The sequence below is a fragment of the Alexandromys fortis genome, unplaced genomic scaffold, assembly GCF_014885135.2.
Source record: "Alexandromys fortis isolate MF-2015 unplaced genomic scaffold, M_Fortis_MF-2015_v1.1 scaffold_4, whole genome shotgun sequence".
NCBI classification, from domain to species: domain Eukaryota; kingdom Metazoa; phylum Chordata; class Mammalia; order Rodentia; family Cricetidae; genus Alexandromys; species Alexandromys fortis.
The window spans coordinates 24730632-24745099 of NW_026067944.1; the positions used below are offsets into that span (position 1 = coordinate 24730632).

Sequence of the window (14468 nt, forward strand, 5' to 3'; positions counted from 1 at the left end):
GACCTTCCTCCCTCAGCCTCTGCATAGTGGGGGCTCCAGGCCTTGCCCAGCACCTTCCATCTTGTTTGTACATAAAAATCCTGTAGGTTGTTGAAATACAGATTCCTTGGTTCAGAATCTTGTTGCATTTCTGGACAAGAAAGTTGTTAGGTAGTGATGCATTTAATAAGCAGCTGGTGGTGTTCTGATGACCGATTCTGGGCCAGGGATAAGCAAGTGATAGTTGTGCAGACTTATGGGATGTCCGCATGAGGGGTATGCAGTAAAAGAAGGAAATAACAGTGCCTAGAGAAGTCTGAATTTCCAACTGTTAGGAAGGTAGGCGTGGATGGGGCAAGTTTTACTTTTTTGAGTTTAGTTTTCTCTAAATCCCAGCTCTTACTCTGAGGCACCGAGTAGCTGGTGTACAAATGTATACAAGTTTCTTTCCGTGCTTCCACACTTGCAGGCCACTAAGGCAGGTGCAGCATCCATGATTCACTACACGGCTCTGATACTGGCCCGCCTGGTGCTACTTACTCTGTGTGGATGGGTGCTTTGCTGGACCCTGGTTAATCTTTTCCGAAGCCATTCAGTCCTCAATCTCCTCTTCCTTGGATATCCGTGAGTATTTCAGTTTTACATTTTATTGGCAAATCTTCAGAAGTTATTTGAATTATGCAAATGACATGACAGGGGAAAATGAGACTCTTCATACATAAAGTAAGAATGTAGAAAATTGGAAAGCTAGTAGATATAATTTTTCTTTTCTTAATTTTTTTATGATTTACTTATCTTTATTTTATGTGCATTGTTGTGAAGGTGTCAGATCCCCTGGAACTAGATTTTCAGACAGTTGTGAGCTGCCATGTGGGTGCTGGGAATTGAACCTGGGTCCTCTGGAAGAGCAGTCAGTGCTCTTAACTGCTGAACCATTTCTCCAGCCCCATAATTTATTTTCTAAACTAGTGTAGTTGGGGAAGCAGGTATAAACCAAGAGCATTCTGGGGGAACCGAGATACGTGGCTATCCTCCCAGTGGAGAATTAATTTCAATAAGCACTGTTCACCTAGTAAAGGTCTGTAGTTTAAGAGGAGTGCGATCAAGATGGCTAGTAGACTTTTTAATTTAAATGGCTTACTGCAAAGCATGGTAGCTCGTGGCTTTAATCTCAGTACTTGGAAGGCAAAGGCTGGTGAATCTCTTGAGTTCAAGACTAGCCAGGGCTACATGATGAGACATTGCTTCACCCTGCCCCCTCCAAAAGCTTATTTATTCTCTACATCCCACACAATAGTAATACACATGTAATATAGACAAATCTTAGGTTTAAATATATTTACCTTTTTTATGTTTTGAAACTTGTATAATCTACCTTTTATATAAGCATTAATTAAAAAGGCATGAGAAATTTAAAATACTGAGTATTGGAACCACCACATCTTTTCCATTTATTCCTAAGGTTTTTTTTTTTTTTTTAGCCACCCTCATTTCTTCTTCCCTTTGGTTTTCAGTGGATTCTTCGTAAATCAGTCCAAGTCTGACAACTGTGGCTCTTAACCATGCCCTGAATCTGCCCATTCCCAGCACTTGAAAGGTGGAGGCAGGAGGAGCATCAGTTCAGGGTCATCCTGAGCTACATAGCTTGAGACTCAAATTTGAAGTGTGTTGTCTTTAACATCCTTCCTTGCGGGGCCCGAGAGATGGCTTAATGATTAAGAGCACTGGCTGCTCTCCCAGAGAACCCTGTTTCGGTTCCCAGAACCTACCTGGTGGTGGTTCATAACCATCTATAGTTCCAATTTCAGGCAATCTATTTTGTTGTTGGTTTTGATTTTGGTTTTTCGAGACAGGGTTTCTCTGTACTTTGGAGCCTGACCTGGAACTATCTCTTGTAACCCAGGCTGGCCTCGAACTCACAGAGATCTGCCTGCCTCTGCCTCCTGAGTGCTGGGATTAAAGGCGTGCGCCACCACCGCCCGTCTTCAGGCAATCTTGGCACTCTTTTCTGACCCCAAAGGCATCAGGTACTCAGGTGGTTCTCATACATACATGCAGGCAAGTACACAGACACCCTTAAAAATGCTTTGCTGAATCCCTTAATTTACAGAGTCCTCTGTGGTCTGATGTTCTCTTCTGCTTCCTCTCATCTTACCCTCAGTCAGGGTAAGTTATTTGCTGCCATAGGACTTCACCACATGACATACCACCATGATAGATATTTATTGCATGGGTGTTGAGGTTAGCTGGGAATCAGAGGCCTCTCCGGAACTATCTGCCTGGATTCATCCACAGACTTGGGATTAACTGGCCACTATAATGCTACTCTCTGTTCCCCATGTCTCATCCTCTAGCAGGCTAGTCTGGGTATGATTACATGAGTTTGGCAGAGTATCAAGAGAGAGTCTATCAAGAGTGTGATAGGGGTTGGTCACTTTACCCACAGGATGAAGCCAAGAAGTCACATAGGAAGTGTGATACAACAAGGAAGACTGAAGAAATGGGGTCCCCATCACACTTTATTGTACATTTAGCCTCTTGCTTTGTTTTGTTTTGTTGAGTTTAGTTTTTGAGACAGGATTTCTTGTGTAACTCTTAACTGTCTTGGAACTCACTCTATGGACCAGGCTGACCTCAAACTCAGCAATCCTCATGCCTCTGCATCCCAAGTACTGAAATTAAAAACTTGTACCACCACTACCTGGTATGTTTCAGCAATATCGAATTTAATGAAACATATAGCTTTCATAGTTTTGAATTTTTTGTTTTTGTTTGAGACAGGGTCTCACTGTGTGGCCTAGAATGTACTATGTAGCCAAGGTTGATCTCAGACTTTGGCAGGATACTTGTTTGATGATTCCAAGTGCACAGGGGATTTTTCTACCTGCTTCTTGTGCTTCTTAACGCCATCCCACCCTCTCAAGGGCATCTTCACATGGGTCCTGGAGCTATCCCAAACCGTTCTCTCAATCGGTAAATAGCTCATCCTTTTCTTTACATAGAAAATTATGAACAGATGTCACTTTAACAAATGGCATTTTAATAACTAATGTTTTGTTATTGAAATAGTGACATGCTTTTTTACTGGTATTTTTTATATCTGAATTGATGTCAGTGAACCATTTTATTTACAACATTTTATATTATGGCAGTTACCTAATGGAGACTTGGGAGTATTTAAAATACTTAAGGAGCTAGGTGGTAATGGCACATAACCTTTAGTCCAGCACTCAGGAGTTAGAGGCAACTGTATTCTATTAAATACTGTCTGGCCCATTATCTGTAGCCTCTTATTGGCTAGCTCTTACATATTGTTCTAACCCATTTTTAATATTTTATGTAGCCCACGAGCTGGCTTACCAAGGAGGATCTTAACCTGCGTCTGTCTGGAGCGGGAGAATCGTGGCGACTCCTCGATTCAGCTTCTTTCTCCCAGAATTCTGTTCTGTGTACACCACCCACCTAAGGGTTGGCCTATCAAGGGGCCTAGACAGTTTCTTTATTAGTAAGAAATCACTCCCACATCAAGTAAAAATGACCGTTTCTAGGTGTTTTTATGTAGCGTCATTGGGCCTTTTTTGTACTGTCTTATTCTACAGTGCATACTGCTCCATGATGTGGTTACGTGATGTGTAAGAGTCGTCTCATTTTTCTGTTCACTCTTGTGTTACAGGTTTGGTGTTTATGTTCCTCTCTGCTGTTTCCACCAAGATAGTAGAGCCCATCTTCTTCTCACAGACTATGTGGTTCAGCACCAGGCAGTAGAGGAAGGTGCTTCCAATGTGGGCAGTTTGGCCAAATCCAAAGATTTCCTCTCCTTATTGCTGGAGTCTCTGAAAGAACAGTTTAATAATGCCACGCCCATCCCCACCCACAGCTGCCCCCTATCTCCCGATCTCATTCGCAATGAAGTAGAATGCTTGAAAGCAGATTTCAACCACAGAATCAAGGAAGTTCTCTTCAACTCCCTCTTCAGTGCCTACTACGTTGCATTTCTCCCGCTGTGCTTTGTGAAGGTAAGCAGGTGGCCTGCTCTCTGGACTCCCTGGATTTGTGTGTCAATTACATAAGCTGGGTATTTCTTGTTTAATTCCCCTTTTCTCTGTCTCCCCTTTGGCAGCCTGGATGGTGGAGTTCGGCTGCATCTGGAGTGCACTAATACCGCTCCTGGTTGGCGGATAGGTATTTCCATATATGTGATGCACCCCATAGTAGCTCCCCCCCTTTCTTCCTTCCTTCCTTTTTTCTTTGCTTTTCTTTTTTAATTTTTTTTTTAAAGTTTCTGGGAAAAATAAAGAGTGAACTTACAATAGAATCGTTACATAGCAGCTTAAGAGAACCAAGATTTCAATGAAATTTAGCCTGCTGTGGTTGATATTAACAGGGTCATCTTGAATTTAACCTAACCTCTATCTAAAATCAATTTATTTCAATAGAAAAGATAAATGATCTGGATATCACATGGGGCCCAAAGCTTTTGGGACGTTGTAGTGCCGTCCTCTCCCCATCAGAAGCACGCTGCAGCTGGACTGGCCCTTCAGCCGCACTCGGGTCTTCCAGGAGGAAACACATAGAACATAATTGTCTCCCTCCCAGTCCTAACTCGCACAGCCAGAAAGTCAGGTTGATTTTGGAGGACTCTGCTCCTGAAGTTTCTGCACAGACGGCAGGACAACCAGTGCATGTTGACTCAGTGGCGTTTGTCTGAAGGGCGTATGTCCACACCCTTCCCTGCCTCAGTTCACTGCCAGTGCATGGATCGCTTCTCTTCTGGTCTCTTCCAGAGTACCCAGTATTACGACATGCGCTGGTCATGTGAGCACCTCATTATGGTGTGGATCAATGCTTTTGTCATGCTCACCACGCAGCTGCTGCCGTCCAAATACTGTGATTTGCTACATAAATCAGCTGCTCACCTGGGCAAGTGGCAGAAGTTGGAACATGGGTTCTACAGCAATGCTCCACAGCACATGTGAGTAGGTTAGAGGGTAACCGTGTAACATTTCTCTTCATGATACTGGTCATGTTTATATGCTTTGTGTGTCATTCTCGTTCTCGCTTTAAACGTTTGTTTTTTGTTTGTGTGTGTGCTTGTCATCATACTAAAAAGAATACAAGGCATTAACTCATTTCCACCACCGTCACCAGCTCCTCGAATGGGTCCGCATTTCAGCTGCCCAGCCACTCCAGGTGCATTATACTCTGGATTTTCCTTTCAGTCTTTACCTTTTGCCCAAATGCAAGCATATTTGGGAGTATATGTGTATGTCTGTCTTTTAGCTGTCAGACATGAGGTTTGTCTTCTCGTCTCCATTGCTGCAGCTGTGTCGCTTGCATTTGCTGCTTTCGACTTTTCTAATAAGTACAAATCTGGTCTAGTAATTTTTCTTGTCTATATTTCTTTCCTTTTTCTTTCTAATCTCTGTACTGTTTGTCTCCCTGTCTCTGACTGTGTGCCTTTATTAGTCGTTTCTGTGCATGGTTCAGAATAACTCCCAAATGCTTTTCTCCTGTCAGTTCTGAGCACACTCTCATAACCATCTCTCAGGCCTGGGCCATCTTCAAACATGGACCCTCTTCGCTTTCCTCCCTTTTATAATTTAAATATTCCGCAAATTTCATCTACCAGTTTCCCACTCATGAAATGGGACAGATTGAGGTGACCTTCCTCCCCCTCCCCCCCCCTCAGTTCTCCCTTCAATTATCTGCCTTGATGTCTGATACAGATTAGCACAGGCCTTCAAGCCCAGGAACTGAAAGAAACCTGAATGTGGGCAAAGGACAGATTTCAGTAACAGTTGAAAGTCCAGTCCAGTCCTAGTACTGTACATCTTCAGGCTACTGGTGGCACGTGGCCATGAGGTGTATCATCACCTTAATGCCGGTAAGTGTGAGCAAGGCCGGTGGAGCGTGTTCTCAACTGGGAACGCTTCAGGGTGCTAGAATAATTTTTATTTTTAACATATCTAAACTGCTGTCCCAGTTCTTATCCTAGGAGACTAACCTTTCCAAAATCAGGAAGTGATGAATTAACTTAGATTTAAGTGAAAAAAAAAAAGTTTAATTTGAAGATTTTCATCCTTCTGCAACTCCATTACATTGATGCTGGAAAGAAGCAAGCTTTTCCTTCCCTAAGTTCTTTTCCTTAGAGAAACCTCTGTAGAAATGAACCAAGAAGATGGTAAAGAGGAATGTCTGTGTACTAGTACCGTGTGTTGTGTGTTCTGCTGGATAGCTGCTCCCATCTGTGAGGCATTTGGGTTACGTGATTAGCAAACAGATCCTGTATGGGATGTGTGACGCAGCAAATGTCTTCTTGCTTTTGTTGTCACCGGCTTTCACTTCTTGTTTGTATCCTCTTCCTGCTCACTTGGGATCCAGATGACAGTCCGCCCTCTTATACTTTGTTTTCTGGCCTGCTCACTCTCCCACGCCTGTAAGTCCTTCAACACCGAGTCAACTGTATCACTCGGTAGTTTCTCTGTACTGTATAACAATGAAGTAAGTCATCGTAACAAATCCTTTCTAACTCCTAAGAGCTTGGCTATGGAATTACTGTATGTATGTTCAGAATTCAGGCAGATGAAGCCTTGAATGCTTAATCTGATTTCCATAGAAATATAGCTGGCCTTTCAAATCACTGTCTCCCCTGATTCTCAGTGTTGTAACAGTGCATTTCTTTCTCCCGTAGTTGGTCAGAAAACACAATATGGCCTCAAGGGGTGCTGGTGCGGCACAGCAGATGTCTATATAGAGCCATGGGACCTTACAACGTGGCAGTGCCTTCAGATGTATCCCATGCCCGCTTTTATGCAAGTACCACTTACTTATTTCTCAAGAGCAAACTTAAAAGTGTTAGGAGGCCACTCTGTATGTAAGCCTCTAGCACAGTATGTAATACACTATGGGAAGTTGATACTGGCCCTTGACCTTGAGAAATGTCTTTGGAAAGGCAGCTGAAGTCCACATATCATTGCTCAAAACAAGGCAATTATGTGATTTCCTCTTTCGCTTCATAGTTTAATTTGGTAGTGGTGTGGTTTGGGGTATCCTTCAGGTATGTTGTATATGAGCCTGGCATGGTGGCATATTATATTCCCAGCACTTGGGAGGTGGAGGCAGGAGGATCAAGAACTCAAGGTCAGTCTTGTCTGTATTGACCCTGTTCAAGAATTAATGAGATCTGTGCATTAAAGTACTATTCAATGCAGTAATAATGGGGTCTTTGGAAGTGTTTACCTGAGTTTGAAAGAAAGTTAAAAAAAAAAGTTAAAGTTGAGGAGGAAAAAGCAGTAGACTCTTATTAATTCAGCTCCTATACCATTTGAACTCAGCCTTGCGCTGTGCTCTAATTGAGCGGTTTTCTAGAAACTCCAGTTCTAGGAGTCAGAAGTCTCTGCTTCTAAAGAAAGGGCAGGGGGCTGACCAGGGTGGGTGGGGGAAATGGATACGCAGAGGTGTGCGGTGTAGTGCCTTTGAATTCTGTTAGGAAATGGAGGTTTTAGTTTTTAAAAGTTTTTTTTTCCCCTTTTTCCCTCCCAGTTCCTTGTAAGAGTACCACAGACTTTCTGGTTATGGAGGCTTTTGACCTCTGGGAACTGACATCAGGGCAAGATGCCTGGAAATAGCTGTGGGAGAGAAGAGCTTGAGGAGGGTGAGGGCCTTGAGAAGGAGACAACAGCCTTTCCTCTACTGTGGGATTGCCTTAAGATGAGGAGTGCATCATGTCACAGCTTCATAAGTATTTAATTCAGCCAGTGCAGTCTTGCATATTTGGGAATGAATTATTTTGACCAGTGCTGTCCCTTAAGCTATACCAATTAGATATCTTATTATTTTTTTGTTCATGTTGGACAGCTGGAAAACCAAGCCAAATTCATATAAGAAAGATAAACTAATTGCTAGTTTTGCACAACCAAATAGGTAAATCACTACTTCTCAAAAGTGATCCTAGGGCTACCTAAATTGTCATGTTTGTGACAATGGTGGGGGGGCCTCTTTTCTGAATCAGAATCCCTGGAGGAGACCAGGAATTTAGAACATTTTTGTCTGAAGTGAGAACATTCAAATTCATTTAAACCGCTCTGTGTACCTAGAAGGCAGCTCACAGGAGTAATCCTATCCTTTGGGAAAGTAGAGGCAGAAAGATCAGAGTTTGAAGGCTAGCCTTTGGCTACAGTGTGAAAAACCCCCAATAAATCAAACCTAATAAAACCTGTCCATTAGCAGTAGCTGTTACACTTTAAAACCTTTATGACCTGATCAGTTTCTAGGTTACTAGTACAGTTAACTACATTTTGCTGTAGAATTTGAAATGGCTGTTTTTTATACTAACAAAGGGAAATGACTATTCTTAATCTTTCTACAACAGTAATTCTGAGCCATTTTATACATGGAGTTGCTGAATATGTTAATATGATTCAAGTTCAAGACTTCCTTTACCCTGAAGGAAATGTCCTTGAGAGCAGCCAAGGCAGTTTAACTTCCATCCACATTAGTTGTTTTTAGATGGCTTACAGTATAGACCACGTCTGTCTTCTTAGAATGTAGGCTCTGTGGGTTCATGTTAGGTTGCAATCTGTGTCTCCATAGTCAGAGTACCTTTTTATTAATAAACTAGGATTAGCCCCTTAGAGTAAAAAATCTGATGAGGGAAAATAAGTCCCGTTTTTTTTTAGCGTGGCTCTGATGCCTGTTCAGTTCCCATTTTTCTTCTTTGCTTGCCTTTTCGAACCTGATTTTTCCATATTGGGGGAAGGAAAACATGCTCAGCAGAAGTACACGAGGTAGAGAGTTTCAGTCAGTGATCATAGTTGGCAAATGGTTTAAGGGAAGATTAAGACACTGTTGGAGCTTGGCAAGGTGGCACGTACCTGTAATCCCGCACTCACAGGGCAAAGGGGAGAGGATTGCTAGTGTCAGCTGGCTTGGGCTACATAGGAAACCCTGCAGAATTTAAGAAGCTGTCATACTGATACTTCAATTTGTAATATTTTTCTCTTTCCCCAGACTTGCCTAATATTGATATTTATGCCTTACATTAGACCCTAAGATCCTAAGCCAAGAATGATTAACAATACATTTTTGAGTAGTTCTATTGCTACTACATTGCAATTTTAATTTTTGAGTCTGGTACAAATTCTAAAATATTTCCATGTGGTCTTTTTACCAATCTGATCTTAGATAAATATGCTTTGGATATTTAAACATCTTAGATAAAATAACATCTATGATACCATGTTAGAAAAAAAATTTATTGGGCATAGTCGTTTCTTACATTTTAGAGGCATTGCAATAAAATTTATTTCATAGTTGATGAGGGAAAAGGAGAAAGGTTTCAGATCTCAGAAATGGTTCGACACTGAATATGCAGATGTGCTTGATATTGGGTATGTGAACTTAGAACTATGAAGCAGTTTTAGGAAAATGAATTCAGTAATTTCAGTTTTCCATGATACAACATTTTGTTTCCTACAGTTCCTGTTTCATCGCCCGTTAAGGCTGCTGAACCTGCTCATCTTCATTGAGGGCAGTGTCGTCTTCTACCAGCTCTATTCCTTGCTGCGGTCAGAGAAGTGGAACCACACACTCTCCATGGCGCTCATCCTTTTCTGCAACTACTATGTTCTGTTTAAGCTCCTCCGGGACAGAATCGTCTTAGGCAGGGCGTACTCCTACCCCCTCAACAGTTACGAACTCAAGGCAAATTAAGCTGCCTCTCAACTCGAGGGAGAACTCAGATAAAAATATTTTCATACGATCTATTTTTTTCTTGCGATTTTTATAAATATTTAAGATATTTTATATTTTGTATACTATTATGTTTTGAAAGTTGGGAAGGGCAAGGGATATTAAATGTATCCATAAACAAGGTGATGTTATCTTTCATGTGTTAGTATATTTGAGTATTATACATGAGAGGTCGCCCTTTCAGTAAAAGATCAACCTGTTTGTCTGGCTCTGGAGTAACATTCACTTAGAAACATGTCTTGCATATCTCTTGACACGGTGTCTTAGGTGTGTCTGTTTTCTCTCCAGTCTTTCCTTAGCTTTAGTTCCTCGCCTGGCCCTAGTAATTGCTGTAGAAAAAAAGAGATGGATGGAGTTGCCTTCCAGCACTCAGTGCCCTCTAATTTACATGCTAATAGTGCTGGGGTAATTTCAGCAAACTGGGTTCAAATCTTGGGTCAGGTGCTCTTTGTTGCCTATCGGGAGGAGACCATCCTAAGCTCGTCTCTGCTGACACTTCTGATTCATTTCACCTGGTGTTCTGGGGTTTGCTGTCACTTTCATGGCTTTTGCTTCCAAAGATTTTCATATTACTCTTAGTTATATATGTAATAGTGCTTTTCAGAGACAGGAAGTGTGTAGTGTGCCCACGTTCATGAAGAAGAAGTGAAGCTGGATCCCAGGGAGAGGATGAGTGGAAACGCAGGTCTCTAGAGTGTGGGGGAGATTGAAAACCCTCAACCAGTGGGGAGGATGGGCAAGCCCTCGGCAGAAACAGCCTTAGGTGCAGTCTCGCTGCTACCACTGTGCTTGGAGTTCTCGGGAAGGAAAAATAGAAGTTGCTGCTCTGTCCTCAGAATTTGACCTGTACCCAAAATTGGTGTTTTAAATTTCATACTCAAAGGCTGTAGATCAGCTCCGCGGCACTGTGCTTGTTTCATATGCACGGGGCTCTTCGTTCCTCAGCATTGCAAAGAGAAGTAAATAAATTCCATACTTCAGAACCTTCATGTTTGTGCACTAACCCTTTAGGACACCACTGCTTACAGCTTCTTGTTTTAGAGAAGAAATAGAGCTGGACTTGCCTGCTTAGACTTTGAAGCTTTGGATGACCCACATGTGACTTATTAAGCAAAAAACAACCTGATAGTTCAAAAACTTAGCTCTGCAAACAATTCTTGAGGAAGTATTCTCAAAAGGAAGCACATTCTAGGAATAGGTTTGTGCACTGCCCACCTTCATGTTGCAGATAGCCAAGGCTTTCTTAGTTTGATGTGGATGCTGCTCTTAACATTTGATATCTGACAACCAGTCTGCTAGCGTTGAGCAGATGTGTTTTGTCCTCCAGGTGTCCTAGGTGTCCTCTAGGCGTTGGGCTGTAGGAAAGGCAGGCACTCATCCTGAGGGCGTGTGCTGAGCCTTTAGTCAGCAAGGCTGCAGTCATGTTCTGGCAGTAGTGATGCGTGCAGTAGAGAGGGAAGTCAAGACCAGGAAACAGGAAGTGGCTCCTGTTAAAGGCATCTTTTAAAGAGGAAAGCGGGACTTCATTTTGGAAAGCCATAGAATGGCTGAAATGGCTCACGACCACCAGCTGTTAGAAGGCATATCTAAGGAGTGCTTTTGTTTTCTTTCCTTTTAGAAAAGGCCTTGCTTTCACAGCCCTTCTGTATCGTCTCTGGAATGGTAAATTACGGGTGTGTATCACCATCTCTCTAAGGAGACGCCCCTTTCTTCCTCCCTCCTTCCCTCCTCTCTCTTCCTTCTTCCTCCCCACTCCCCCCAGCAGGGTTTCTCTGTGTAGCCCTAACTATCCTGGAACTCTCTTTGTAGATCAGGCTGGTCTTGGACTGAGATTGCCAGTCTCTGCCTGCCTGAGTGCTGGGATTAAAGGCGTGCACCATGCCTGGCTGAGGTTATTGTATTTTTAAAGGAAGAATCTTGTAAAGTAGTCCAGGCTGGCCTTGGGCTTGTGCTGCTCATACCCGAGTCTCCACAGTAGTGATGTGCATTACCATATTCATTTCAGGGCTGATGTGTAATTCTGTGTCTGGAGACCAGAGGCACTGGATCTCCTGGAGCAGGAGTTACAGGTGGTTGTGAGCTATCTGATGTGGGTACTTGGAACTGAGCTCAGGTCCCCTGGAAGAGCAGTAAGTTCTCTAAACTGCTGAGCCATCTCTCTAGACCTTTAACATACTTATAAAAGTGATTTTGTCAGCCAGGCGGTGGTGGAACACTCTTTTAGTCCCAGCGTTTAGGGGGCAGAAGCAGGCGGATCTCTGTGAGTTCCAGGCTAGCCTGGTTTACAGAGTGAGCTCCAGGACAGCCAGGCTGTTATACAGAGAAACCCTGTCTCAGAAAAGGGAAAATTACTTAGTTTGTGCGTGTGTGTTTCCAAGTGAGTGTGTCTTTGGAAGGCAGATAATTTTTGGGAGTTCTCTCCTAACTTTACATGGATCTGTGGGTTGCAATCAGGTGTCAGGCTTGTGTGGAAGTGCCTTCACCCGCTGAGCCATCTCACAGCCATAGGATCTGATTTCTCAGCAAAAGTCAGACACAGCGAGATAAAGCCATGGTTGCTTTAGCCATAGTGAGGATACAGCTGACAGTCTGCTGGAGTTGAACTCAGGTTGTCCGGCCTGGTAGCAAAGCCTTATCCACTAAGCCATCCAGCCAACCCAAGAACTTCATTTTATAGCATTGACTTTGTGGGGAATCACTTTGTACAGTGGAGGAAGAAGAAAAGGAAAGCACAGAATTAGTACATTAGCTTTCTTGCCATTTAAAGTGGTTCAGCTAAATATAACTGAGAAACCGAAGGCGGGGAAGCTGCCATCTAGCTATGCTTTCCTTGGAATCTAGTTTTCCTTTTCTTGGCTAACAGTTTAGCTAGGTCTTGTGGCACATGCCTGTAATCTCAGCACTCGGGAACTCGATGGAGGACTGTAGTTTGAGGTCAGCTAAGGGTGCATAGTAAGACCCTTGTGTCTCAGCAGCAACAACAAAAGGTCCCAAGTTGGTTCTTGTGTACAGAAACAGTTGAGATAATTAATGAGAGAAGATAGGCGTTTTAAAAAACAATTTAATGTGTATGAGTCTTTTGTTCGCATGTATGTCTGCAATGTGTCATCTGATGCCCATGGAAGCCAGAACAGGGTGTTGGATCCCCTAGGAACTGAGTTATAGATTAGGAGCCCTCATATGGGTGCTGGGAATCAAACTGGGGTTTTCTGGAAGAACCCCCATGTTCTCTGCAGAAGAGAAGATCTGATCCGTCTCTCCAGCCCCCTAGACTGGTCTTATAAACATGATTCTGCCTCTGTTGAGAGCTGGTTTGGCTGAATTCTAAAGGTGTGGTACAAGAAGAGCAGATAGGTGCCAGGCAGGTTGAGTGGACATAATAAAGCCATGTGTGGCCGTGTATACCTGTCATCCTGGTACTCGGGAGTCTGAGGCTGTCTTCAGATTTGATAATAGTGCTGTTAGAATAGTGGTGGGCATTGGCAGTCTTCCAGAGAGTGAAGACAGGACTTTAGGATAACAAAATATGGAGTATGGAATGATGTATGTGTAACCCTAGAAGCACATAGAAGTCATGAGAGAGCAAGGTAGTTCAGTGGTAAAGGCAGTTGCCATCAAGCCTGACAGCCCGAGTTCAATTCCTGGACTCTGGAGAAAACTTTCAGACCTGCAGCTTGTCCTCTGTCCTCCACATGTGCACTTTGGCACTTGACACACACAATTCTAAGTGAGTAGAAATAAAGAACTGTAAACATAGGCCTGATGAAAGAAGCCCATGATCTCGGATACTGAGGAACTGGAGGCAGGAGGGTCAAAATCCAAGGCCTAGTTAACTATAGGGTAAATTCAAGACTAGTCTGAAAAACTCAGACCCTGTCTCAAAATCAAAAGCCAAAAAGAGTACAGGGTTGGGGAGTGGTGAAATGGTGTAGGTAAAGCACATACTGTCAGTGTGGACACTGCTTTTGGTTCCTGGACCTTGTGGAAGGAACTGACTGAAAATTACCTTCTGCTCTCCACATACGCCTCAACCCCATCATGTTCACACACGTGATAAATGTCATTTTGAAAAATGGATGCAGGGCTAGAGAGGTGGCTCAGCCGTTAGGAGCACTTGTTCTTGAAGAGGACCTGGATTTGGTTCACAGCACCCACATGGTGCCTCACAACCACCCGTAACTCCAGTTCTAGAGGGCCTGGTACCTTCTGAACTCTATTGGTAACAAGTACACTTGCAGGCAAAAGACACACATAATAGAAAATTTGAGGACTAGAGATAGGTAAGTCTGGTAAAGTGCTTGCCCGGCATATATGAGGGCTTAGTAATACCAGGTAAGAAAAGAAGAACCGTGTATAATTATTGCACGGGTGTTGGTAGATTTCCCTTGAGAACAAAATTCTTCCAGGTGCTAATGGGATACGTGGTAGTAGGAAGTGGAGCCTGGTGCTAAATCTAGGACATTTGGCAAATTGACTGTATCACGCCTGAAAAAGAGTTAAAATAGTTGGGACCATGCATTCTGATAGGGCTTTTGTGGGGGACAGGGAGGAGCAATGGTGCAGGAGCAGAGTGAGAAGCTGGGAGGACATCTTACGACAAAGAAGTCTGGTGGAGTAGAAGTATCCTCAAAGTCAGGAAGTGAACAGTTGAGAGAAGAGACTAGTCTAAATGTATGTTCCTTTCACACCCCAATTCCCGTGTGTGTGTTTGTGTGTGTGTGTGTGTGTGTGTGTGTGTG

General features: G+C 43.2%; 1 protein-coding gene across 3 annotated transcripts in view; it reads left to right on the forward strand.

Moving 5' to 3' along the window:
• The window catches only part of Tmem39a (transmembrane protein 39A), a 30435-nt gene extending 20498 nt beyond the window's left edge, over nt 1-9937 (forward strand). For 2 of the 3 annotated variants that reach the window (XM_050148956.1, XM_050148955.1), the window contains 5 exons: nt 449-603; nt 3653-3995; nt 4764-4951; nt 6671-6791; nt 9457-9937. In XM_050148956.1, coding sequence (XP_050004913.1) covers nt 449-603; nt 3653-3995; nt 4764-4951; nt 6671-6791; nt 9457-9690 — 1041 coding nt within the window. In that variant the 3' untranslated portion in view covers nt 9691-9937. The remainder of the gene's footprint in view (nt 1-448; nt 604-3652; nt 3996-4763; nt 4952-6670; nt 6792-9456) is intronic. The other variant, XM_050148957.1, reaches the window with a different exon arrangement.
• Nucleotides 9938-14468: the final 4531 nt, after the last annotated feature.